Source organism: Ostrea edulis, chromosome 8, assembly GCF_947568905.1.
Source record: "Ostrea edulis chromosome 8, xbOstEdul1.1, whole genome shotgun sequence".
NCBI classification, from domain to species: domain Eukaryota; kingdom Metazoa; phylum Mollusca; class Bivalvia; order Ostreida; family Ostreidae; genus Ostrea; species Ostrea edulis.
In genome coordinates, this window is record NC_079171.1 from 40,768,365 (window position 1) to 40,796,015 (window position 27,651).

The 27,651-nt window shown below is 34.5% G+C and overlaps 1 protein-coding gene across 2 annotated transcripts in view; it reads left to right on the forward strand.

Moving 5' to 3' along the window:
• The window catches only part of LOC125661665 (uncharacterized), a 68,099-nt gene that overhangs the window by 35,939 nt on the left and 4,509 nt on the right, over positions 1-27,651 (forward strand). Inside the window, exons 13-32 of one of the 2 annotated variants that reach the window (XM_056146111.1) lie at positions 3,290-3,427; positions 3,602-3,733; positions 7,173-7,310; positions 8,153-8,250; positions 8,430-8,548; positions 11,479-11,510; positions 12,701-12,987; positions 13,222-13,309; positions 13,817-13,893; positions 14,410-14,446; positions 17,218-17,315; positions 19,108-19,236; positions 20,429-20,577; positions 21,161-21,296; positions 21,409-21,573; positions 23,224-23,314; positions 24,543-24,616; positions 24,777-24,911; positions 25,171-25,290; positions 26,762-26,910. In XM_056146111.1, coding sequence (XP_056002086.1) covers positions 3,290-3,427; positions 3,602-3,733; positions 7,173-7,310; positions 8,153-8,250; positions 8,430-8,548; positions 11,479-11,510; positions 12,701-12,987; positions 13,222-13,309; positions 13,817-13,893; positions 14,410-14,446; positions 17,218-17,315; positions 19,108-19,236; positions 20,429-20,577; positions 21,161-21,296; positions 21,409-21,573; positions 23,224-23,314; positions 24,543-24,616; positions 24,777-24,911; positions 25,171-25,290; positions 26,762-26,910 — 2,392 coding nt within the window. The remainder of the gene's footprint in view (positions 1-3,289; positions 3,428-3,601; positions 3,734-7,172; positions 7,311-8,152; positions 8,251-8,429; positions 8,549-11,478; positions 11,511-12,700; positions 12,988-13,221; positions 13,310-13,816; positions 13,894-14,409; positions 14,447-17,217; positions 17,316-19,107; positions 19,237-20,428; positions 20,578-21,160; positions 21,297-21,408; positions 21,574-23,223; positions 23,315-24,542; positions 24,617-24,776; positions 24,912-25,170; positions 25,291-26,761; positions 26,911-27,651) is intronic. The other variant, XM_056146112.1, reaches the window with a different exon arrangement.

A 27,651-nucleotide genomic window follows, 5' to 3' on the forward strand; every position in this document is an offset into this window, starting at 1 on the left:
ATGTATTTTATATACACTGAGTAGCTTATGACCATAAATTACATGTGATCCATACATGCTGGTACTGGTATGCCATGAGCTATGATCTTGCCTAGATTTTCTCTAATTTCGACTAAATCCACACCCACCTAAGTACCATGCAAGGGGATTTAGACACTGTGTACCACGAATAACCAATTCAATTCTACTTTTATATCTGGGGTCACATACTTTTCCTCAGAGTCGCAGTATTTTCGCTGGACCCTGTAGGTTTTAACCTGAATTTCTTCAGTAACCACCCCACCCACCCCCCACCCATGTATATGCTAGGCATAATGCTGACAAATACATCATGCATATCTTTTTTTTCAATACGCACTCTGCTACACTTGCAATGTGTAATAAAATATTCCATCATTTCTAACACATGTACGTACGCAATCCCCTACCAAATGTCACTTCAAATACAGGATATCTCTATCTTTAAATATTTTTTCATCTGGACTTAAGTGCGAAACTGTCCCTTGCTACCATGAAACTTATATTTTGCTTTAAAACATAAACCAACAATTCTTAATTGTAATTTCTTTTCATCTTTAAAAAGGGTATTGACATCCCAATATTTAGTGGGAAGTTCCCAGGTATCGTCCGCTAGTGACAGTCTGCTGGCAAATCCAGGCATGCGATGGAAGGATGCTGATGTGAAGGACACAGGAACACCTGATCCATGAACTGTGGCATTTCATTCGGAGTGACAACCTGGCATTCAGTTGGTAATGCTCTTTGAGGTTGAATATAGGGTTAAATCTGTATACCTTTGGTTAACAATAAATAATAATAAATAAATCCAGATAATACATTCACAAATGGAATCATGGCGTCATGATACACTGAAATGCGTGTTTTACTGGGGTTTTTTTTTTTACTGCATTACTAGGTATCACATACATACAAAGAGACAAAAAATGGAAAATCATTATTCTGTTTCTAATTATAAAGTATGACAAGTTTTTTAAATACTGACAAAAAAGGTATGGTGGCCAATACTGATTTATTTGCAATTTCCTTTCAGATATGGGACCCGATTATTCAGAGAACTGCAGATTTTAGGAAGCTGTTTTTGACAGAAGATTTCGTTTTCTCCATCTGTATTGCCACCAACCATTATGCTGAGATGGTCATCTCTAGGGGGAAGGATTGTCATTATGCTTCCCAAGGAAGTTCGCATCCTCTCACTGAAGAGGAATTGTACAGCTGATACTAGTTTTAAAGTACCGATATTGTGACAGTGATTTTCAGTTTAAAACGAATAATAAAATGCATAATAAAAAGATTATCTTTACCAAAATTAATCTTGCTGTGCATCTAACACATTTATTAGATGTGTACTACAATTACCTCTGATAAAATTTCATAAGTAATTAATGCATACTAGTAATTTTCAGAGGGCCTTGACTATAGAAAACATTTACAGAGCCAATTGAGCATTCAAAAGCTCTGACAATACATTAGTATTTAGGGCTAAGTATTAAGAAATTCTTTTTTTCCAGATTTTTGTGCATTATCTTATACATGTTTGCTGTGAAGTTTCAGTCGAAAGACAGATATTGGTCAACGCATGCCCCTATCGGAACAACCCAGTACAATGTATCAGGAATGATGTCTAGAAATAAGTTTTAAGAGGTTGAATATAAGAACATTTTTGTTAAATATGATGCAAGTACATTTAAATCTAGTGATTGAAAGTAAGTACTTGAACATTCGTATACGTTGAACTTGCAGAGGAAAAACGGGTAGTACTTTTTAATAACATTTGATAAGGTGCTGTAACTTCTGTTGCTTAGCAACCAAATATATTTGAATGCAAAAAATTAAATTATTTTAGATTAACAATAAAGATCTTTGTTTTACTGTTGCAATATTTATTCTATTTAGTGGAACATAATAGAATGGCAAAACATCATATTATTAGAAAATGATGGATATGTACAATGTATATAAAGTACAAAGTTGCCATTTTATGACCTTTGACCTTAATTTTCTTCATCATATATTTTGTTAAAAACCTTTTAAAATGATTAAGATTTATTTAAAGATTATATTTTTAAAATAATATGTCATTTACTAATCATCATTCAATGTAATTGTGTTTAAATTGTATCAAATGTATGTAGAAAGGCAAATTATGGTCAAAATTGTACTACGAGTGTTGTTACTTAGCAACCAAAAATATTTGTTTGTCAATAAAATTGATTAATTTGATTGTGATGTATTTGTAGTATTTTCAAAAGCACATCAGCTCATACATTTAAAATTTCCTATTTTTGACTCTAATCTAGTGAGAGGGGTCATAATATATATATTTCAGAGAGAAAAAATGGCAAAAATGTGCACATATATGACCTTTGACCCCGTAGATCTTTTTGAGGTCATGGGATACCTTGACAAACTTTATAAGAAATTATTCCCTGCCCAATTCCTAACAAAATTATATGTCATATGCCTATCCCAAATCGTAATACATGCAGATTTTATTCGATGTAAAAATATTGTCATTTAGTCTTTAAAAACCTCTAAAATGTGCCGGTAGAGAAAGGGTTAAGCCATTTTGTTGCTTGGGTTCAAGTTGAACTGAATTTGTGATAAGGGGGATAACATATTCCAATTGGAATTTTGTTTTGAAAATGCCTTCAGGTGCACAGCATGTTCAATTTTTCTACTACAATGGCAAATGGGTCTTTTAAAATCCTGATACGCATTACTTAAATAGCTTTGATTTCATGAAATTGAGAATAAAACCTGATCCTTGTTTACATTTTTCTCAATTAAAGAAATAAGATATTTTTTCTCACAACTAAAGGTAAAGGACAACGTACATAAACAGTAGTGAGTGGTATTGTGCACTCCAGATTCCTTACCTACATAATCGAGGATTCGGTGGCATGTATTTTCTGGCCTCGAATTGATTGTTTAAAATATCTGTTCGGCTGTTACCGTACATATGTTGTGTTGATGCCACCAAAGTAAGAAGGCAGTGAAGGGAATTTTGGAGAACAGTCGTGATCGATTACTGGTCACCATATATCTCAGTTGGTGGAGCATCAGTAAATTCAGGGGCCTAGTAGTGTGGTTCCTGTCTTTTCCTTTTCTTCATTCATTCAATGAATTTAGATTCTATCATATTCAAATATATAAACTGCCCCAAATATAGTAGAGTAGATTTTAGAAAATTCATTTGTTGAAATAAAGTAGTTTGCTCTTTCATTGTCTGCTATTTTCTTTCATCCTTCTGGTAACGAAAATTTTGCAGCTTGTGATGGTGGATTGTATGGCGAAAATTGCAGTATTCACTGTGGTATGTGTCTAAACTCGGCACAATGTCACCCCATTAATGGGTCATGTATGGACGGATGTGACAGCGGCTTCCTGGGAGAGAATTGCACTCAAGGTGAGTGTGACTTAGATAAAATAAAATCAGTTGTAAAAGTTAATTAGCTGTAGATCAAAAAATGTTACAAGCAGAACCATTACATAGTTAGATCAGTCCGCATAGTCACGGTTTTCTAAACAACTGAAATATACTATGATACTAAAGGGACTAATTGTTTTTATCATATTTAAGAATGTGCTGCTGGATTTTTTGGCGAAAACTGCTTAGAAATATGCAAGGTGACATGCAGGAGCTGTAATAAGACTACAGGGATATGCGACAATGGATGTCACCCTGGATGGAAAGGCTACTACTGTGATAAAGGTCATACAACCACATTGTGATATATCTAAGCTATGTATTCTATGTTAAGGACGCTTTAAAATAAGCATGAACGGTTTTTGATGAATAATGTGTCCAGGGGTCCGTGTTTGCCCAACTATATATTTTGTATTGCTTATAGGAGTCATGGGATTGATCACTGTTCGTTATCTTCACCTTTCATTCGTTGAATTTTCACGGATTTAATTCATGCATAAGTAGTCTTACATAAAACTTTTTTTTTATTTCAACTGCAACTCATTTTTGCTAAAGACAAGACAAATAAAATGTATACAAGTTCAAATGTTACATAATTACTGCATTTTAATAGTTTTCTTAATGGTTTGAACCTTTTAATGATTTTGTATATTTCTATAATCGTGTGTACTTTTCTTTGACAAATAATGGGAAAAAGCATGGGGATTTATTCACCTTGATCAGATTTAAAAAAAAAAAACTGTACTACGAAATTGAATATAATGAACAGTGATCAATCTCATAATTCATATAAGCAATACTAAATAAATAGATACAAACACGGACCCCTGGACACACCAGAGGTGGGATCAGGTGCCTAGGAAGAGTAAACATCTCCTGTTGACTGGTCTCACCCGCCGTGAGACCTATATCCTGATCAGGTAAACGGAGTTATCCGTAGTCAAAATCAGTGTACCAAGAACGGCCTAACAATCGGTTTGAAACACGTCAGACAGTAGTTGACATAATGCTAGGTTGTATTGACGAACTAGATCGTTATAACAACCATATGGTTTGCGAAATGTTGACTTCAACCGAGACTGTTCGACTATTCATCGATGCGTTTTCTATTCTTAAACGAGTGTTAACCAATGTTTTCAGATTCTTTTTTCCTTATCGCAATATAATGGCAGTGTTTTCAGAAATTTTCTATACCAAAGTATGACGGCGGTGTTTTAAGATGTTCCTTCTTCACCAGAGTGCGATCTTGGTGTTTTCAGATTTTCTCTCTATATCAGATTGTGACTGCGGTGTTTTAAGATTTTCTTTATTTATCTTTCATTTCATTGTTTTCTTTCTTTATCAGAAAATGTCGACGTTGTTTTCAGATTTTCAATCCTGTGAGAATGTAACGGTGTTGTTTTCGGTTTTTCAATGTTAATCAGAATGTGACGGCGGTGTTTTAATTTTTTTAGGTAACATGAGTAAACGCAGGTGACTTCTTAATATAATTTATTTGCGTCTGTGGTCGTCCGTCGTGCATCAACAATTGAACATTTCTAACGCCTTCATTCTAAATATCATTTCATTTCCTTTCACATTTGACTTGAAGCATCTTTAGAACTCCTGCACCTCTAGGGTTTTAGGGGCGAGGCAAGAACTGCCAAAAATGACCAATTTTCAAAAAATATATTTTGAACAATCACATATATGTACGAAAACGAAAGTCATCGTCACGTAGAGCAGGAAGATTTTGAGTATAAATGTAATTTTCATTATCCCTAGGGTAGACATTCTGACTCAGGGCGGGGCCAAACTTGGCATTTTGTGTTTATGTGTAAAATACTTAAATAAAATCTTCGTTAGTGTAAATGATGCTAAATTGATTCTAATATATATTTAGAAAGAATAGGTATTCCTTTACAAAAATCAGAAATTTGATTATCTTATGGGGTAGGGGTTTTGGTATCAGCGTAGAACCAAAATGATCAGTGATTAAATGTGTGAAAAATTGGAAGCGTTTTAATATTTTTCCTGATAACTACTATTCTAATCCTTTCAAACTTAGTAGGAAGCATCTTTGTTACAAGGGGGCCACACATTATAAATTCCAGGAATACCGGGGCCTAAGGGTTTGAGCAAAATCTGCAGAAAAATTAACAGATTTTCAAAAAGTTTCTTTTCAACTGCATATTTTTAAGAATAACCTAAATGCAGGAAAACATCTACCAAAATTGTAAATTTTATGATTCCAGGAGTAAAAAGTTGAATCCAGGGCGGGACCGAAATTGGTATATATAGTACACATGTGCAAAACATATGAATGGTATCTTAGGGGTTAAAGGTTTGGTTTCAGGATAGAGCCAGATATTATAGTGAGTATTGTTTTTATCGTTTGGAGGACAGATACATGAAAAACAGTAATGAATAATTTATGAGAAGCAGAAACGGGTGTACAAAAATGACAAATGCTACAACCCCAGAGTTCTGACTTTAGGGTGGGTCCACATTAGTGATATCGATTAATGATAATACGTATATTATATAATGTAAATATTCTATCATGAAAGCCTTTCATCAGTGTATGTACTTTTGGTTGCATTGTAGTTTTACGAACACATCTTGTTTTATATTGTTGCTGAAGATTAGTATTTAGCTTAGATATTCATAACAGGACGCTTTTCTAGATTTTTAGCCATCTGGATAAGTGATACTCTTAACTAGAGCTTAGGTGACAAAGAGGGTATGTGGGTATCTTGTTTCTTTCTTTACCGGAGTGTGACAGCGATGTGTTCAGATTTTCAATCTTTATCAGAATGTGACCCCGATGCTTTCAGTTTGATGCCCCCTTCAAAGAAGGGGGGGGGGGGCATATTGCTTTGCAGTTGTCGGTCAGTCGTACGATAGATCACATGTCGTCCACTTAACATCTTAAGAACCATTCACATTGATCGTAACACTATTTCATATGTGGGTTGGTTATGAGTGGAAGAGGACATGTATTGTTTTCAGGTCAAACAGTCAAAGGTCAATGCTCAATCTACAAGGGACATAGGAAGGCAATGTGCGCTCAATATCTTAAGAACCCTGTGCTTGACATACATCAAACTTGGTACACTGGTACATAATAAAGAGTAGATGTCACCTATTGATTTTGAGGTCACATGGTCAAGGGTCAAACTGGACATAGGAATATACGATCCGCTCAATATCTAGAAAGTCCTTCGCTTGATAGACATCAAACTCGGTACACGGGTACATCTTTAAAAGAAAATGGCACCTATTGATATTGAGGTCACATAGTCAAAGATAAATGGCCAAAACTGACATAGGAATATACTGCCCGCTCTATATTTTGAGAACCCTTTGCTTGACAGACATCAAGTTTCGTACACTGGTTCATCTTTAAGATAAAATGACCGCTATTGATTTTGAGTTCACATGGTCAAAGGTCAAAGGTTGAACTAGATATAGTGATATATTGTCTCCTATATATTAAGAATTATTTGCTTGATTGAGACCAAACTTGGTACACTGGTACAGCATAAGGAGTAGATGACTCTAATTGATTTCTAGGTAATATTATCAATCAACTCCTGACATAGGAAGGCATTGCCTGCTCAATGTTTGTAATCGGTGATACTACTAATCAATTAAATGATGCATGTGTATAATCCTTTTCAATTTTGCATGATGGGGTACATATATGTTTTACAAGCATCTCTTGTTTTTCTTTCTTTATCAGAATGTGACGGCGGTGATTTTGGAGAGGATTGCAGTCGCAGCTGTGGACACTGTAATAACACAGAACAATGTCACCACATCAACGGAATTTGTTTAAGAGGGTGTGACTTGGGATACAAAGGAATTAATTGTACCGAAGGTGATTACACTCTGTACCAGTTATTCTAAGTACACGGTCATTTCATAGTCTCATGTGTTGTTTGAAGAGTATGAATATGTACGTATTAGAATTCAGACATTGTCAAATGCAAGATAACGAACAGTGATCAATCTCATAACTCCTATAAGCAATACAGAATAGATAGTTCGGCAAACACGGACCCCTGGACACACCAGAGGTGGGATTATGTGTCTAGGAGGAGTAAGCATCCCCTGTTGACCGGTCACATCCGCCGTGAGCCCTATATCTTGATCAGATAAACGGAGTAATCTGTAGTCAAGATGACATAAGATGACATACATTATTTCCATTTCTTTTTCATCGCCTCTTGAACAACAGAAGTGAGTTGCCTGTTCGTGAATATGCACATTTTAATACGGCGGGGCTGAAGTTAGATACTTTTTTTTCGTTTTGGATTTTTTATTTTGTCTTTATGATTAATAGTCCCTAGTTTATATCATATTTGTACGATATAAAACATCCAACACATTTTTTAGGAATGAAAATTCCACATCATATGTTAGTTGCTACTTTAGCGATATTTCATTTATGTATACTTTAATGAGACAGGTAGCTTCCCTTTAACCTTGTCTTTGAAATAGAAAAATATCTTTATTGTAGTCGGAGTGCAATGAAATCGTTAGCAATCTCTTATATCATATGATCGCAGAAACAACAGCATGTTAATGACGTATATACTAATGAAGATAACCTCTCTAATATTGTCAAATTTTAGTATAGATGTTTCATATCGATATCTTACATTTATAGAAATCTGATATTGAAGTTAATAATTCAGACTTTTGTTATTTCTGTTACAGTTTGCGAATATGATCACTATGGATATAATTGTAATCAAAATTGCAGTTCAACATGTTTTAATAAGTCGTGCAATCGCGAAGATGGATCTTGTGATCGGGTATATTTTGCAATTTATATTTTACATACAATATCTGATAAAAAGGAAAATAGGCTGAATATGAAATATATACATTACTTTGATTAATATGACGTTATTATCTCGATGGTCATTCTGTCCCCTTTCTTGTCTGTTTTTATCAATAAACCGTTTTAGCTATCTGATGTTTTCCCCCATAGATTACAACAAACCTTAATGAACAGAAGGGAGGTGATGAAGTGGCTTCTATAGTTGTTGCCAGTATAAGTGTACTCATAGTGTTGATAGGCTGCAGTGCGCTATTTTTCATCATACTCAGGTGATACATTTCTATTGTTTGTTGTTGATTTTATTACGTTCTATGTAAATAATTATATGTACTCGGTAGAATGTTAAGGTAGAGCTATACTTTATAGTAATGATCCACTTTTTCAAAACATATTAGTCGTATAGTTATTTTCTATTTGATGCCGGATCTTAGCTGTCTTACAACGATGTGGATTATGCGTTTAGTTAAGTCCGATTGATAGTCACTCTAATTGATTTATCGGTGAAATTTCAACAGTTTCCGTAAGAATCATTAGTAAAAAGGCACCCTACACATGGTGCATTTGTTTTTCCTTCATAGCGAATAAAATAAAGAAGATTGATAAAATATTAGTAAGAATTAATCAATGGACGAACAGATGTATATTGTTGACAAACTATGGATATTGTTTCACATTCCAATGGAGAATTTTGTCACATCAAAACGACGTCCGCTGCCGTTGTTTTCTGCAAATGCACAGTGCATGTATTCTAGGCGCAATCAGTAAGTGTTGTTAACATGCTATCACCTATTGGGATTTTGGACAACGCTTTGGGTCGTTTTATCAAAAGGCCCAGGTCCTTCATGTCTCGTGCTGGGTGATCGTTGGGTCGTTCTTGGCACACTGATTTTAACTACGGGTGACTCCGTTTACCTGATCAGGATCTAGGGCTCATGGCGGATGTGACCCGCCGACAGGGCATGCTTACTCCTCCTAGGCACGTGATTCCACCTCTGGTGTGTCGATGGATCCGTTTTAGTCCAGCTATCTGTTTTGTATTGCTTATAGGAGTTATGAGATTGATCACCTTTCACTCAGTATGTATTTCAAACGTCTCGGATCCAATGTAACCACGTGAAATCGAACCCGAAACTTCTGGAAAATGGCTGAAATGATAGACCTATCTATTGATAAAATTTCAAGATATACATCTGATATCAAAATTGCCGCTACATGAGTATTACTTTCAGATGGAACGTGAATCTACAAAGGAATTTCCTGTATTTATCAAAATTGTAGCTGTTTTCCGTGTAATAGGTGTATATTTCTGCTAGAATTAGTGCTTTTCATTCATTCAGTGTAGTATACCACCAACGAAAATTGTTGTAATTGAAATTTGAACACCATGCAACCTTAGATTTTGATAGTGAGTTTTTCAATGAAAGGTGAAGATAACGAACAATGATCAATCTCATTACTCCTATATTCAATACAAAATAGATAGTTGGGCAAACACAGACCCCGGTACACATCAGGGATTTGATCAGGTGTCTAGTAGGAGTAAACATTCCCATGCGTTTTCTCATGGAGAAAATGGTACCAATTTTAGTGAAAAATCTGTAAAAGAAGTATTATTATGTCACATTTGTAATGTTACACTGTGCTGAGGAGGCATTAGTGATGCACCAGGTTCTCAGCAACATTTGTGATTACGTAAAACATTACACGTTAGTTATGTGATTAATATAATCCGTCATTAGTACGAGTGTGGGATAGGGAAATTCCACCGAGGGGACAAGATTCGCAATCTAGGATGAGGCTTTGCCGAGTCCTAGACAGGGACTCTTGTTCAAGAGGTGGGGTTTACCTATCTCACACGAGTAAATAATGAAGGATTAGTTTTCTCACATTTTACCTACAGTTTAGTGCATCAATTTAGGAGCTGTGAGAAAATTCTAAATTATCAAAATCCTCATTTGAACTTCGATGCAAAAACTAACTAGATATGCAGAAAGAGCATATCAGAAAATGGTTTACACTGTGAGTGTAAACTAAAAAACTCAAGGTTGTCCACCAGAAAGCTATAGTATATTAGAATGTAAAGAAAACAATGCAAACTATTTTAGTTCACCTTAACTGTACAAGTATATATCGTAGAAAATATATGACGTCACAATCAAATGATGTCGCAGCATTGTGAGACAAAAAAATCTCACATGACTGTCTGACGTGGGCAAAGTCGATCTCACGCTGGTGATAATGTGAGAAAAATCAATTACTGAAGATAACGTACAGTAAGCAACCTCGTAAATCCCATTAAGAAAATAACACGTAGAGAAAAACAAAACAGGCCTCTAAAGATACTAGGGTGTGATAATGGGCGTAGAAGTATGATAATTCCCTGTTGACCGTTGATACCCTGATTAGTTAAACGGAGTAACCCGTAGTTGAAAATGCTATTTAAAGAACGCCTTAGCAATTGGTATGAAACACATCAGAGGTATGACAGCTTTTATTTGAAAATTAGAGCATGAAATTGGCGAAATGTTGGCATTAAATAAGACTGGTGAAACCCTTCAAAACGCCTTATTTATCACTAGCCTGTCTCGATTCAAATATGCATCATAAGCAGAGCAAGCTATCGCGTATCGAACAACTTGGGGAGCAAAGTTGATTGTATTATGACTAAACGGATAATATATATGCAATATATCATATAGTTATTAAGTACAGCTTTACATCTAAATTAACCTTGTACCAATATTTTGAAACTTAACTTAAACTCCGCTATAGGGAGCCTCCGTGGCCGAGCGGTTAGAGCATTGCGCTCAAAATCACACGGCCTTTTACCTCTGTCGGCGCGGGTTCGAATTCCGCTCGCACCGGTAAGTGAGAAAGTTTAACAGTTTACTTTCGGAAGGTCGTTGGTCTCTTCCCAGGTACATTGTAATCTGGATTCTCTCTTCCACCAATAAAAACTGGGTGCCACCATATAACTGAAAAAAAAATTGTTGAGTGTTGCAGAAAACATCAAAACAAAAAAATAAACTCCGCTATACAATCATTATTGGGTTTTTTAACTGAAAGTTCGGTGTTTTCATTGATGTTTACCCAGCATATGTTTATCGCATACAAAGCAATAATTGATCCGCGTGAATGCATTATAGACATTCCCTGTAACAATTACAGCATTGTGATAAATTAACGTTTCCTCTTACAGATATAGGAAAGCGAAGGAACAAAGACAACAAGGTATTTACGTTTATTAACAATCAACTAGTAATGTATGTAATCAATTCTAAATGTCACTTTGCTTTTTGGTGTTTGATTATTTGTTTACTCGTTTAGAAACAGGAAAAGGTCTAGGCAATGCATCAGTTTTACAAATAGGCATGACCCTCGGGGCTCAAACAGTAGTGGTTTTTATCGTGTAAATGTGTATCATGATACGAGACTCCCATTTCTAAAGACAATCACAACATATATATAAAATATACAACGTATCACGTTTGTCGCGTCGCCTGGATCAAGGGTGCTAAAAAATCAAAGCTGGCACCAAAACTACTGCAGTCCTGTGGGGATCCGGGTAAGATAAGTTCTCTATATTCCCTGCTTGTTGTAACAGGCGATTAAATGGGACGGTCGTTCGGATGAGACCGCAAAAACTGAGGCCCCGTATCACTACAGGCGTGGTGCAATAAATATCCCTCCCTGCCCAATGGTTATAATCGCTGAGCATATGCCTAAATTTTGCAGTCCTTCACCGGCATTGGTGACATCTCCAATTGGGTAAAATATTTTCGAGAGGGGCGATAAATATTATACAATCAATCAACCAACCGCGACAAGTATCGATCGATCATAGCACATTGTAGATAATCGAACAACTGATAATCTCCAACTTGTGTATTCTATTACCCAATACTTCGCCCTACAATGCGGCTTTTATTTTACAAAACCCATATAAAAAAGTGAAGTTGACAAACTGTGCTTAATCTCGTAACTCTTATACATATACAAAATAAAGAGTTGGGAAAACACGGAACCTTGAATCTATCAGATGTGAGATCAGGTCCCAAGAAGGAGTAAACATCCCCGTCGACCGATCACACCCACCATGAGCCCTAAATTTTGATCAGGTAAACGGGGTAATCCGTAGTCAAAATAAGTGTGCCAAGAACGGCATAACAGTTAATATGAAACACGTCACACAACATTTGACCCAATGGCAGGTGCATGTATGTCATCATATTATATCGAGACTTTGATTTGTTTTTATTTCCCCCATTGTTCTTAAATATTTAAAGAAAGAAATACTAAGTTGTTTTAAAGTTGTGTCAGACAGTTTATTGCAGTCCCAAACAAATAACACGCTGTATTTACATTATATATGTACAATATATCACGTTTATCGTGAACCTCTTTATCAAATCTATTTTTAGAAATGACTGATAATACTGGATTCGACAGTATGTATATGAATGCTGGCCCTAGTATCAGTTCAGACAACGAGAAAAGACGAACAGATGGCATATACAAAGAAACAAACAAAGCCCAGGGTTCCCCCAGGCTAACGACAACAAATAATGTTAGAAATGATGAAATGGATGATAGTAACGATGATTTGTACGTGAATGAAGCAGTAACAGATATTTTGATTGAACATTTAGAATCAGCTATTGCAGTAAAACGGGAAAATGAAAACAATGGGTTTCGGAAGGAGTACGCTGTAGGTTTCATTATCCTCATATACTTTTTAATATATGTTGCATGTTTAAAGATATAAAGATTGTCAATTGTTGGTGAAATGTCCATCCATGTAATAATGTACAATGCGCATTCAACGACATTATTGTTTGTATTGATGATCTTTAAAGAAGAGGTGATTTTCTCTCTTTCATCTGCTTTTAATTTGCTCGACTAAAGCGTTTCTTATATTCAACCTATTTTCCAAACTTTTCAGGCACTTCCTCATGGTGAACAACATAAATGCGACGCTGGAAAACTGCCACAAAACGTGCCCAAAAATAGATTCAAAACCACGTTTCCATGTAATGGATTATGTTTTCACATATTAATATCTTTTCTTATCCAAGTTTTAGTTGTCGTTCATCCGTTTAACAACTACTTTTAGTATCATGTTCCCTATGCAATGGACAACCTTTTTCGACAGAGAATTCTTCTGCTCAAAATATTAAATCATATTTTTGTGGATCATCGAACTCTATATGCACTTAGATTTTTTTTTTCTGATCAGAGTTTTAGTTGTCGTTCATAAATTCAAATCCACCTTACTGTGCAATGGGCTACTTTCTTCAATAAATAATACCTATTCAAAATAAAATGTAAAATTGCAAATCTATGGAGTGTGATTTCAATCTGTAGATCGTTAGGATGAATGTGTACTTATATTTATAACGACTTCCATGTTGTTAGGCAGTGTATACACCCTATTTTCAATTTCTCTGATTCTATTGAAATAAGTGGATTTACAAGTAATTTTTAATTGATTTCAAACGTTCTTATGTACTCTAACAAAATATCTTGCTTTTGAGCAGATGATCATTCACGGGTCATATTAAGGACAAAAGCAGATGAAGAATCCACCGATTATATAAACGCAAATTATATTGATGTGAGTAGATTTATTCCTTAAGATTCTCAAATCCATGATTTGTTTCTTCGTTACATTTACTCCTTATCTAGTGGTGTACTTGTGTACCAATAAACCCAATTTACGTGTTTTCGGTATACATGTATATCAAAACCTGTTGATGATTAGTCTGTTTTGAAGATAAGAGGTCTCTTCCTTGTAGGAAAAATATGCTTGAAAATTATCCAGCTTTTATAACGAGTCGTATTCTAATTTATTTGAAAGGGGTTAATGCATTACAAGTCAAATTTCTTTTTCGTTGTATTTGAGCAAAATACCGAAGGGCTACTAATGATGATCTACGAAACTGTGAATATTTTAGATTATTTAGCAATCCATAAAATTTGAGTTATGATTTATCATATCCCATCTTCTATTACAGAGTACTGAAATATTTATTAACAACATATGTTATAACAAAAGTGTTTGCACTCGCTATTTCACAAAACGTATTCACTTTGCTGATCTTCTTCATATATATAATATATTCATATCTAGGGGGCAAACCGGAAAAGAGAATACATCGCTGCTCAAGGTATACGTACATTTGTTATTCTTTTCACCAATGTTTGATTAAGGTTGCTCACTACAACTAAAAAGCGCAGAGGACCTACATAGGATATGCCTGTTGCCCAATCATGTTGAGCTTCTCAAAAACATATGTTTAAATTGAATTAAACTTAAAAAGTGTTTATCAAATCAACACGAAGTAATTTAACAATGAAAGATACGACATTTGATAAGTACACATGTACATATGTCAAAAAGGGAAAACAAATGCAATTGATTAAAAAACAACATTTTAAAAAAAATGAATTTCAATAAATACCACAAAAACACTCACGGGTTTGACCTTCGAATCTGTTGATCAGTAATTCGACACCGTATCCACTGAGCTACGTAGGTATAAAACTAATCGATCGATACATGTAAATTCTCAAAAGATTTGAGTCATTTGTGACATAAAACGTATAGGTCTTGATGTAGTGAGCTACCATAAACATGTACACATTTTACAAAAAGCAAGGGCGGATCCAGAAATGGGAGGAGGGGGGCGTCCATGGTGTCTGCCCCCGCCCCCCACCCACCCACCCACCCACCCACCCCCTTTGCGGACCAAAAAATTCATGTTATTCAATTTTAATGAGATTTGTGTCAAAAATAATATGAAAGGTGGATGCTTACATGTCATTACGTCATTCAGCATATATATATCATTTAACTCTACGATAGATAAGACGAAATACTGATATATATTTACGATATGTTCGTCAGATACAAGTATCACTTAAGAATTCTTAAAAAGTATATGTATCATAAACGTTTTGTTTAAAAAGCAGGCTATTCAAAAGTAAGAAACAGAAGTGCCAGGAAATATTCAGAATGAAGGCTTTTGCACCTTTTACCGCAGAACTTCCGGGAGCATAGGTGGCCCCCAGAACCTTGACCTTTTGGGTGTAACATTTAAATCAGCCCTTTTTTCCTATTTAAAATCAGATCTGAGTATAACGATAACAATGGCTAGAACTTTACAAACAAGTAGTAAATAAGGAAAACATTTCTATGTATAAACTGTCTCAAGAGCCTCCCTAAGATGTTATGTATACAAGGAAAATGTGCAAAGGGGTTGGGGTAGAGCTTGCGAGAAATAGCTAAAATATCAAGTCCCTCCTTCACAATTCCTGGATCCACCTATGCAAAGTGTGTACTGTAATACATTCCCATTTAAATTGACGAAATTATGCTTGCATTCGCAATACTTTTCGTATTATTTTGTGGGTATATGTGTGTCCTTTTGTATATATGTGTGTGTTCTACTTTTCTAGAACTCTTTGACCAAACTTGACAAACTGTCCTTATATAACTATTAGTATATTTGTTTTTAAATGAAAGGGATTCTGACTTATCAAAAGGAGCTAACAGGAAGGGTAACTGTGAATAAAAAGTCAATCTTTTAAAGAGCTGTTGAACCAGTAGAAGTAACTTTTATATAGAAATGACCCCTGGGTTCAGTAGGCGTGGTTATGGTTTAAATGATTTAGATAAATTCGACATTGCATATTCAAACAATTGAAGCAATTTAATAGTTAAAACGTTTGCTTCCTTACCGGTTTTTTTTTTTAGTGCGAACCACTCATACAGTGATTAGACTTCCGTCACATTTGTTCTAATTGTACAAAGTGCAAGTCAACTTACATCATGAAACCGCATTACAAATTGAACTTCTTTTATTACTACTGTTGTTACTATTACTACAATTACTACGACTAATACTACAATTAATACTATAAATACTACTAATGCTGCTACAACAACTACTACTAACATTACTACTTCTACAACAACTATTAATATCATCACTTCTACTACTACTACTAGTACTACTACTACTACTGTTATTACTACTACTACCACCACTTCTACCACCGATAACTATTACTACTACAATTACGACTAATAATGCTACTAATAATATCAATACTTCTAATATTGATACAACAACTACTACTACTATTACTACTACTACTACTACTACTACTACTACTACTAAAACTACTACTACTATTACCACAACTACTACTATCACTTTTACTACTACCAATACTACTACTACTACTACTATTACTACAATTACTATTACTACTACCACTACCACTACAACTACTACTACTCTTAATAATACTAACAATAATACTACTACCACTACTACTTCTACTACCAATAATATTACTACTACTAATAAGACAAATACTGCTACTAATACTATTAATGCTAATAATGCTGATAGAACAACAGTAAAAACAACAACAACTACTACTATTACTACAACAACTACTAATACTATTACTACCATGACTACTATTTTTACTACTAATACTAATACTACTACTACTACTACTACTACTACTTCTACAACAACAACAACTACTACTACTACTATTACTAAAACCACTGCTACTGGTACTACTACTACTACTGCTACTACTACCACTACAACTACTACTACTACTACTTCTACTATTATTACTACTACTATTACTAAAACCACCACTACTACTACTACCATCACTACTAAAAGAAACACTACTACTACTATTACTACCACTACTACTACTACTACTGTATCACTACTACCATTATTACCAATAATAATACTTGTAATACTTCTGATAGTATTAGAAGTACTACTACTGTTATTACTACTACTATTAATATTACTACAAATACTAATATTACTTTGATTATTACCAATATTATCACTACTACCATTGCTAATACACTGTTCATTTAATATTTTACAACAAGGACCGAAGCCGAATACATTGAGAGATTTCTGGACGATGATCTGGCAAGAAAATGTGTCTGTTATTGTTATGTTGACGAATCTCAAAGAAGGAGACAAGGTACCAATTGTTTGTCAAAGATAGATGGGCTTCCATTCTTTACGCTCAAGAACTTTGCTTTTTTTCTATGTAAGCGTTGTTAAGCTGTATTTTTCAAAAACTCCAAATTAGTTTTATCTCCAAATTGTATCGTCTAATATTGGACCAGACAAGAACTGTTCCTTCTATCCTGTTATTATTTTTCATCTGTCATTTTATCTTAGTTTCCTTAAGGGTATCATGTTATATGCACATTGCATACCATATATATATCTTGTGATGTAAATATCGCTACCTCTGGTTCAATAGCACTAACGGTATCTATAATTCCAAACCTTTTACCTTCAATATATTTGGCAACTGTAATTATGGTCATTTATTCATGGATGTAATGCAGATGTGCGTATGAATTTTGATAAATATAGCATAATCGTGTTAACGCATAGAATCCGTAAAATAAAGAAACTCAAATGTAGATAAAAAAGGAATTCTATTTGTTTTCATAAGGCGATAACGTGCTTTATGAAGTATGTTAGCGTAAACTGTTGCAGTTCATGTTCTCATGTATTGTTAAAGATGAAAGTGCTAGATACGTTAAGCAGCAAAACTGATCCTGTCTTCAAATCTCATTAAATTATATACGTAACATGTCCATAATATACCATTGTCAGAGCACATCATCTTCTACTTAGATACCATGTCGTGTTTTGCTAGAATTACTTAATTCTTTAATTTAAATAAAACCTAAACAACTTTATGATGTTAACGTTTTTGATCAAAGTCTTGGAAAACAATAAAACTTCTTCAACGTGCTTTTTAGCAGGGTTTAATGCTTTGTGTAATTCTACCTTTTCTTAAATACGGATATTATTAGCTATCCAGGACAAATTTATGTTGTACTGGAATTTACTACAAATTGTATTCCATTTAGCTCGACGCCGAATTACAAGTATAGCTTAGATCATGTTTGCTTGTCAAATAACATAGCATGTGTGCGAGATTGTATAAATACTGCATGTAGTTGAGGATAACATTGGAAAGCTTCACTCCGATAATCTTAAGGGGTAAAAGGTTTCAATGTTACTCCCCCCCCCCCAACTGCATGCAATATTTGTTTAATTAGACTGAATGTTAGATAAACAAAAACAAACAACAACAACAAAAGAGGGGAAAAACTTATGTCTTTTGATCAATCGATATCATGCGATGTTTTGTATATCAACATAGGTATTTGTATATATTACAAACGCTCAATACGACGGTATCTAACCATCTTCGCCAACTATATACGCATAATTTTTACACATGTGTTAATTTTTATAATATTACTTATTGTCAAGTAATGTTACCCGTTCCTATATACCTATTCGTCCAAGGTTAAGAGCTATGCATGAGGGAGATAATCCTTAATTTTGAAATGAATTTCTAAATTGTATAACAGCAATTAAATATACATCCGTAGGATGTATTGGCAAAGTAGATCGTTATTGCGACTATACAATTTGCGGAATGTTTACTTGAAACGAGACTGTTGGAACCCCTGCAACGTCAACTTCGTTGTCAGTAACCTGCTTGGAATTATATGTTTTTCGATCAATCACATTTGTGTATTATGAATGAAAGTATAGTAATTGCAAATATCACCTTCATATCTGAATATTGGGATCAGGGTCAAAGCATTTCTCAACAATGGCTAAACAAGTCTCACCCCTTCCTGGATTTTAATTCCCTAGATCCACATGGATCAGGTTGGACTCTTTTATCATTACTATCTTCTACAAATTAATTTGGTTAAACACAATGTTTATTTCAGATCAAATGTGCCCAGTACTGGCCAGATCAGAATAAACACACAAACTATGGAATTGTATCAGTGAAGATGATTGAGGAAAAAGAATACGCTTTCCACGTCGTACGCCATCTAACTGTGATCAACAAGGAGGTAATCACATGGTTCATATGCTTTTAATTTATCCCGAGAAATGAGGAAAGTAGTGCAGCACAAATTCTTGTTTTTAATATACTTTGGTTGGTTGTACATATTTAACGTCTCATTCGAGAAAGTTGAGCTCATATGGAGTCTTCATCATAATCGGTGAAGGGCTGCTGAATTTTGGTCTCTGTAGAACACTTATGGCCTTTGAGAAGGGAGGGATATTGATCCAGCCATATATGCTGTTACACTAGGCCTCAATTTTTGTGATCCCATCCGAAGAACCGCCCTATTTGATTGTTTCTTACGAAAAGCAATAAGTAATGGGGACCTATTTTAGCCCGGATAACCATGGAACTTTTTTAATGTAGATAAATAAATAGATAGATGGTGAAATGTTCTACTTGAAGGGATTGTCTGGATGGTGACAGGTCGTAGATTCTTAAATATGAAATATGTACTATCGTAAATTCGATTAGTTTGGTTTCTGTTATTTTTCATTTATATTCAATAGACCATGCTCCATGAAGGATAATATGTATGTTGATTTTACATAATACTAAATGAACCTCCAAAGCAATTCTTGTTTCTATTGTGAATTTTTTTTTCGTTATATTTATTTTTAGCCAGTGTATCTTTCCAAGAATTTTTATTTTCATAAAATGACCTTTGAGGATAATTTGGCAGGTCAATGTACTTATATCTGCAAAGTGCGAAGTAAGGAAGGATAACTGAAATTAGTTTCAAGTCCGGATTTAGACTGCATGATATTCTTGTACCAAAACAGACAGCACATCGTGTGTTTTCTTCTTCAACATGGCTAAAGTCTCAGACAGGGCTAGCATATAATTAATTGTGCTGATTTACGTGCACGAGGAAGCACTTACGATAACCTTATACTAATCGTGGAGGTACGATCAACATTGGTCGTAAATAGAAAGTTGTAACTTTTAATGAAGCGATCTTTTGTGATAAATCCTTGTTTACGTTTACGTTTATGTGCTAGGGTTTATAAGTGTAGCTACAGTCTGATTCGTCAAACGAACGATTACTTACTATACCCCGTAAACTACAAAAGTTTTACATAGACATTTGCTCTTTCTAATGATGGTACCTATTTATTGAGAATGAAATAAGCATCTAACATTTTATCATTAGTATTGCTATAATTATTATTGATATTGCGTTCATTTGTCGTCAGCTGAAGAAGTCACGTGTTGTGACACATTATCACTACACCTCGTGGCCGGATCATGGAACGCCTGACCCACTGTGCCTTGTGATTTTCCATAATCACGTGATAAAGGCAACTACCAATCAGAACGATGCACCCAGCGTTGTCCACTGCAGGTAATTCACATTTATTAAGTAAACAGAATCTGAATCTAAATGATATTCTAAATTCGTACTTTTGATATCTTTGTTTGTAACATTAAAAAAGAAATGTCTTGGTTAGAGAACGATCGACAATTTGTACCATTGCTTTCAGAGGGTTTTTTTTTTTAGCTAAGTTAGTGAAGTGAATGTTCCAATTGTTTTGTATGTTTCTAAAGCCAAAAGAAATAACTGAAGTACGTTTCGTTTTATTCATTCGTTTGTTATAGTACGTCCCATTCGCGAATTGTTTACTTATGTAAAGATTTCGCCATCTTTAAGTAAAAAGACACAAATGTATACGTACCGTGTAGGTATGGTGCTTACATTCGTAGCAATGGTGGTTCTTCACTTTGTACATATGGCATAAATGCTTACCATGAAACCGCACCTCCGTTTTTAAATACCTACCTAAGACCCATGAGTTTGACTAGTAATGCGAAAGAACACCCATTAAGTTTGTTAAATCCTTCAAAATCTAAGTTTCACAGTATTAGTATATAATCAGGAGATAAATGTATTGCCAGTATTAGTAACGTTACGTCGGATACTGTTTTAGTGCCGGTATTGGACGGACAGGGACATACATCGCTTTGGACGCTCTATCCCAGATTGGCAGAAGGACAAAGAAGGTGGACATCGCTAAGTATATCAGGAAAATGAGGGAAAACAGGATGACCATGGTCCAGACATACGTAAGATGTGGATGCTTTCAAAATTAAAGAAATATATACCTTGACGTCTACTACATGTAACACATTATACGTTACAAACACATTTACATTGCGAATACGCTTTTTTTAACAGCAACAGTACATAACTGTATTCATTGCCTTACATGAAACTTTCATGGCACCCGTCAGGCTAGACAGCATTGCCGACTTCAGTAGGAAAGCTGAAAATACGGGAAGGGACATGCCAGCCAATCAAAACGTTATACTTAAAGACGTTAAGGTACGGAATGAATTTGAGGTGAGTGAGTTGATTCGTTGAAGTGTGATTTATCGTGCAAGTGATTTCAGTTGTGAATTGACTTGCTCTGTCCGAGAACTTAAACAGCATTAAAATCATGTTGGATTATGTGGTTGTACATGTATGAATGTATATATATGTATTGGTAGACGGGCAAGCTTTAATTAAATTCCATACCTTTTAAATTAACAAATAAGTTGACATTGCAAGAGTTTCTACAGCCTCGTTTATGGTCATCAATTCGAAATGTCATGTTCGTTATGACGGTTTAATTTACCAATTGATCCTGATATTGCATGACCTGTGTTATGATTTTTTTTATACCAATTGTTCTCTTCACACTGATTTTGACTATGGGTTATTCCGTTTACGTTATCAATATATTGAGCTTATGGCGGGATACAATTATTCCTTCTGGGCGCCTGATTACACCAGGGTTCCGTGTTTGTCGTAATGTTAATTTACTATCCATCACAAGACTGGAGAGATTGATCACTGTACGTTATCTTCCCTTTTTCATTAAAAAAATATAGTAAAGGTACAGTTTCTGTCAACAGATCTTTAATTTTAAAAATATATGATCTTCATTCAATTTTAAGGAAAAATAACTTTACCGATGAAATATTTTGCATGGTATGATGAGAATTATTTTCAAACAAGGACAATGCTTGTCCATCTTTAACAATGAATTCAACGCTAAATCATTATTTTCATTACATACACCATAGGTATTGTACATCACATCAGAAACCTAGATATTTAAACAAATTCTCAAATAATGTACGTCGGATCTCTTCAAACAAGTCCCTCATCACTATAACTCACAGGAATCGTAAACGGATACTGAATTACAGGTCCCTTATCACTATAACCCACAGGAATCGTAAACGGATACTGAATTACAGGTCCCTCATCACTATAACCCACAGGAATCGTAAACGGGTACTGAATTACAGGTCCCTTATCACTATAACCCACAGGAATCGTAAACGGATACTGAATTACAGGTCCCCCATTACTATAACCCACAGGAATCGTAAACGGGCACTGAATTACAGGTCCCTCATCACTATAACCCACAGGAATCGTAAACGGATACTGGATTACAGGTGCACATGTTAATTATTTCCATTACGATTTTCCAGGGTGCAAGTTGCATAATTGATATGCAAGCACCATCTATTTTTTGTCGAGTATTGGCCTCTCTGCCTGGAGAATGTCACATTGTGGGTTAAATGATTTACCTGACCTATGCACATATCCATCATTATCCATTTGAGCTATTTCACTCGAAGGAGTTCCCATGTTATTCTATAGCCACAGCGAACACGAATAAAAGTTAGTTTTATTAGAATTAATTGATGTTTTTTTTTAGCTATGATTGCAATATTCTGAATGTAAACAAGTTCAAAATAAATGTAATTTCAAATTTAATTCTTAGGTGACAGGGGATGCTTATTCCACCTAGACACCTAATCCCACCTCTGGTGTGTCCAGGGGTCCGTGTTTGCCCAACTATCTATTTTGTATTGTTTATAGGAGTTATGAGATTGATTGCTGTTCGTTATTTTCACCTTGCTTTTAAACTTGAAAAGCGGTCACATTTCAATGAATTTCTGAAGTGTCTTTAGAAAAAAAATCAATTTTCAGCTTCTGCTTAAAATTCGACCAACGTACACTGATGCAGACTACAAAGTGGCGAAACAAAGCAGTGGAAATAGAGCGCACGGAATAATGCCACGTGAGTAGTGCTAACAAGCCTCACTAATAACATAATTTGTTCCTGTCCATGGCGGTGAATCTGGCCTCAAGATCATATACTGAGAATATACTTAAGTCTAAATTTCGCATTCCTATGACTATTAGAAAGTACCATTCAAGCTTCATCAATCTTTAAGAAATATTTACGCAGAATTTAGACTGGAGGTTGTTCTTGATTGATTGGTTTGAGGCCATATCTCCTTGGAATATAATTATGATGTACAATTTAAAGTAATTGTAGGTTTGGCATGGATTCCTGAATTTCCAATAAATGGAGTTCAAACATTGATAGATTTTCTTCTATTTTCCTACGATTGGCAGCTGCCATTTTTATTGCATTTTCAGAAGAAAACAAAACAGGTATCATGTTTGAGCTCAAGAATAAAATTATCATACACATCTTTTTAAGTATCGTATATGGGTGAACTTAAAATAATATATATATATATATATATATATATATATATATATATATATATATATATAGCGTTTCCTAGGATTACATAACATATAAGAACAAAATTTCATTTCTAAGATATGCATTTCCGATACGGGAATCTACCAAAATATATATCAGGACCAGATATTATTCGAATGATGAAAAATGTATATAGTTAATGTTTAACAAATGCACTCTTGGTTATTTTTATAACTTTCTTAATGATATCGAGATTGGCTGTTCGTTATTTTCATATTTACCTTTTAGAATGAAGGAAGGCAAAAGCAAATGAGAAATTTAAATATAATAATGTGCCATCCCCTTATGAGTGTCATGTAGCACAATACTATTTAGAGCTCATAATGTACATTGAAATGGTATAAGGTAACATAGAATTTAAATGACATATAGTAAAATCAAAGTTAGAAATTAAAATACACAAAGGCTGCATATAAGTATGGCGTCTATTCCCTTCTATGTAAAACGGTCATGAGTAAACCCGATTGATTGATTGATTGGTATAAACACAAACTGATTCCAACATATGATAGCATTTTAAAAAATAACACATTTCAAAATGATAAAAAGAATCCGGAAGTACAGTTTACCAAAGTTGATTGATGTTTAACTTTCATTTCAAATAATAGTGTAACACTACAAATAGGAAAATAATTTATCGATATCGCATAGTATTGATCATCTTGATATTGATAATCTATATCACCTTGGTATCCACCTTTTACTAATCCATTTCAATTTTCTGAAATAGTTGATAAGTATAGCTTGCACCTCTCTTCTGTGGTTTCCAAACGAGGTCAATACATCAACGCCATTGTTGTTCCGGTAAGTGCATCCGGAATCATTGTATTACAGCAGATTGTTGAATTCTGGTGTGAAATTTTAGTCAATACTGATAAAGATATTCCTGGAATGCTAACCGTTGATACTAGATGAACAGTATTTTACTGATGTTTTACAGTTACCCATTATTTCATTTATTTAGTCATACACCAAAGCAAGTGGTTTCATTGTGACTCAATATCCACCGACAGGGGACGCTGTTGATTTCTTGCGTCTTCTCACCGATCACGAATCTGACACAGTTATCTTCATGGATCCACTAATTGATATTGAAACGGTTTGTGACCAGAACATACAATTGACAACAAATCTTGGTTGGCATGCGTTTTCAAATGGTGTTTTCGGGGATATACGATTGCCCTGCTCTATAATATGTACTCTTTATCGACATATTGAGACGACCTGTTCGTTATCGTCACCCTTTTGTTTATGATAAGCACACTTGATACTTCTATATCATAGAATATGGCATTCAATGAACCGTTTTCCTTTACAGAAACTTTAAGTTTATTTTTGCCATTGATATTCATATTCAGAGCAATGAATGGCTACCAAGAGATTCCTCTTCCAAAGCAGTTCCTCCGTTTTCAGTCCATAGCCAGTCCAGCTCCCGGACCGATGTTACCAGCACCATCCTAAGCATTCATCGGGATAACGTACGTTTAATGAATATAAGATCTTGGCTATATCCATAAAAAATCATTTCATAAAATTCCTAGACGTGTTATTTCATATCCAGATTTCACTGTTTGAAAGAGTTTCAGTTTGATGGCAGAAGACATGTATTTTAGGTCATCCGAGTTACTCAGGTGACCTATTTCTATTGGTATATATCTGATGTCCATCATGCGCCGTTCGTCAACAAATCAACATTTATAACTTCTAGATGACTAATATTTTAGACTTTGAGACAAAGGAACATACTTTAGACATTTCAGGATTACTGCACTCCCTGAGTCTTACGTGCAGTACAAAACACTATCAAAAATTGACCAGGGCTTACAAAAGATATATCTACAGACTCACATCTGCACGTAAAACTAAATGTATAGTGAGAACAGAAAAGCCCCTACTAAAATTGTAGATTCCATGATACCCTAGCTACAAGTTCTGATTCCTGGTCGTGGCGAAACTTAGGACATTGCTATTGTTTATGTGTAAAGCATTTAAATAACATCTAAATCAATGTTATTTATACTACGAGTAAATTGAAAGTAAATATCAGCGGACAAAATTGCCAAAAATAGACAATGTATATCTACAATCTCGTTTATCTTCTTTGGAGTTGCTGTACTAAATTGAAATTAAATTAATATGTAGAAGAAACATGTATCATTTTACCAAAGCTGTAAATTTCATGAACCAGGAGGAATTGGGTGCAAAGATATGGCCACAATTATAGTGAATATTGTGTATGATTTGAAAGTGTTTAATCATCTTCTATAGCCCTCAGGGTCAGTATTTTTTTAAGTAATGCTCAATGGACAGATAACTCATGGCAGTTTGTTGTTGTATTCATGATGATGGTGATTAATTGATTGTTCATTCATTTACCGGTCAACCGAAGATACTGGCTCCTCCTAGTCACCTGCTCCCACTACTGGTATTTCCAGAAATTTTACATGTTTGACCACTGTTCGATATCTTCATTTGTTTCGAGCTATGACTACTGGATGATATAGTGTGTCATTTGTATTACTCCAATAGCAATCTAAGCGCAAGGAAAGTTTTACAATTTGGTGTAACAAATTGTTTTCTTATACCCCCATCAAACATCGTGTTCAATTATGTTTTAAACGGATTGCGACTAGATAGTTATCTCATGCTCTCCGACAATAGATAATGTATAAAAAGATATATACAAAGAAGAATACCAGACACACACATTGCCTAAACTTCATTTCTGCATCATTTGAACAATTGATTTGTGAAAACTAACTATTCCTGATTTCTTCAGATTATATGTCATATAAGTGTGTATATTTTTGGAATATGTTATAAACAAATATCCATAAAGTGGTGTAACACCACAAAACAAAATCAACATTCTATAATATACCATAAGAATGAATACACTTCAATCGCGACCTAATGGGAAGGAAATTTTATCAATATTTAATTCCACAGTCTGAATGCGAGGATCTTCAAGTGACAGTTATTGAACCGAATGTCAGAATCAAATCAACCGGGAAACATCTGGACACATCCCAGCTTCGGAGTCTGGTGTCAGCGGCTCGATGTACAGAATCAGAGAACCCCATCACTCTGGTCAGCAGGTATGCAATGATCTTAAAGGGGTTGTGTGTAACAGTGGGTACTTATTCAGAAATTTCAACTTAGAGGTTGGTAAATTTAATAACAAAGGTATGCCTTTCCAAGTCTTACATTGATAACTGGGTGATGGATTGATTACGTCCCATTGCATGATAATCATATAGATTGCTTTTGAAAATTTCAGATCAAGCAAATTTATTAAATATCTGTTGTTTAATATAAATGTATATGTTAAATGCACATGGGTGATAATGGAGTACTTATTAGGGACGAATGCTACACCAGAGAAATTTAATGTAGATGAAAGTGGACGATATGTACAACAATATGTTTAAATTGAAAACTTTCAAATTTACTTTACTTAATCAAAACGACATTTTTAGTAGAAAGTAATAATCTTAAAGTAATCTTAAAAAAATAAATAAAACCATGTTGTACTTGAATCTGCGATCTACTGTTCGGCAGTCTATGCAATTAAATCCACAAATATTGCTGTTATTTATATTTTTATTCATGTTTGAAACAAAAGGAAGTCAGTCATTACGAGGATTTGCAGTGTGCCTCTTTAATGATACAAAGAAGAGTGATTTCCTGTTGAATAGGCAACGTTCAGAATTATCCTAGAGTGTCCTCAAGTAGTCACGCTTATTATTGAAAACAAATTGATATGAACTAAGGGCCGAATTATTGATTTTCCATTTTCTTATCTCTAGACAATCAAATTATATGATTAAAATGTCTTT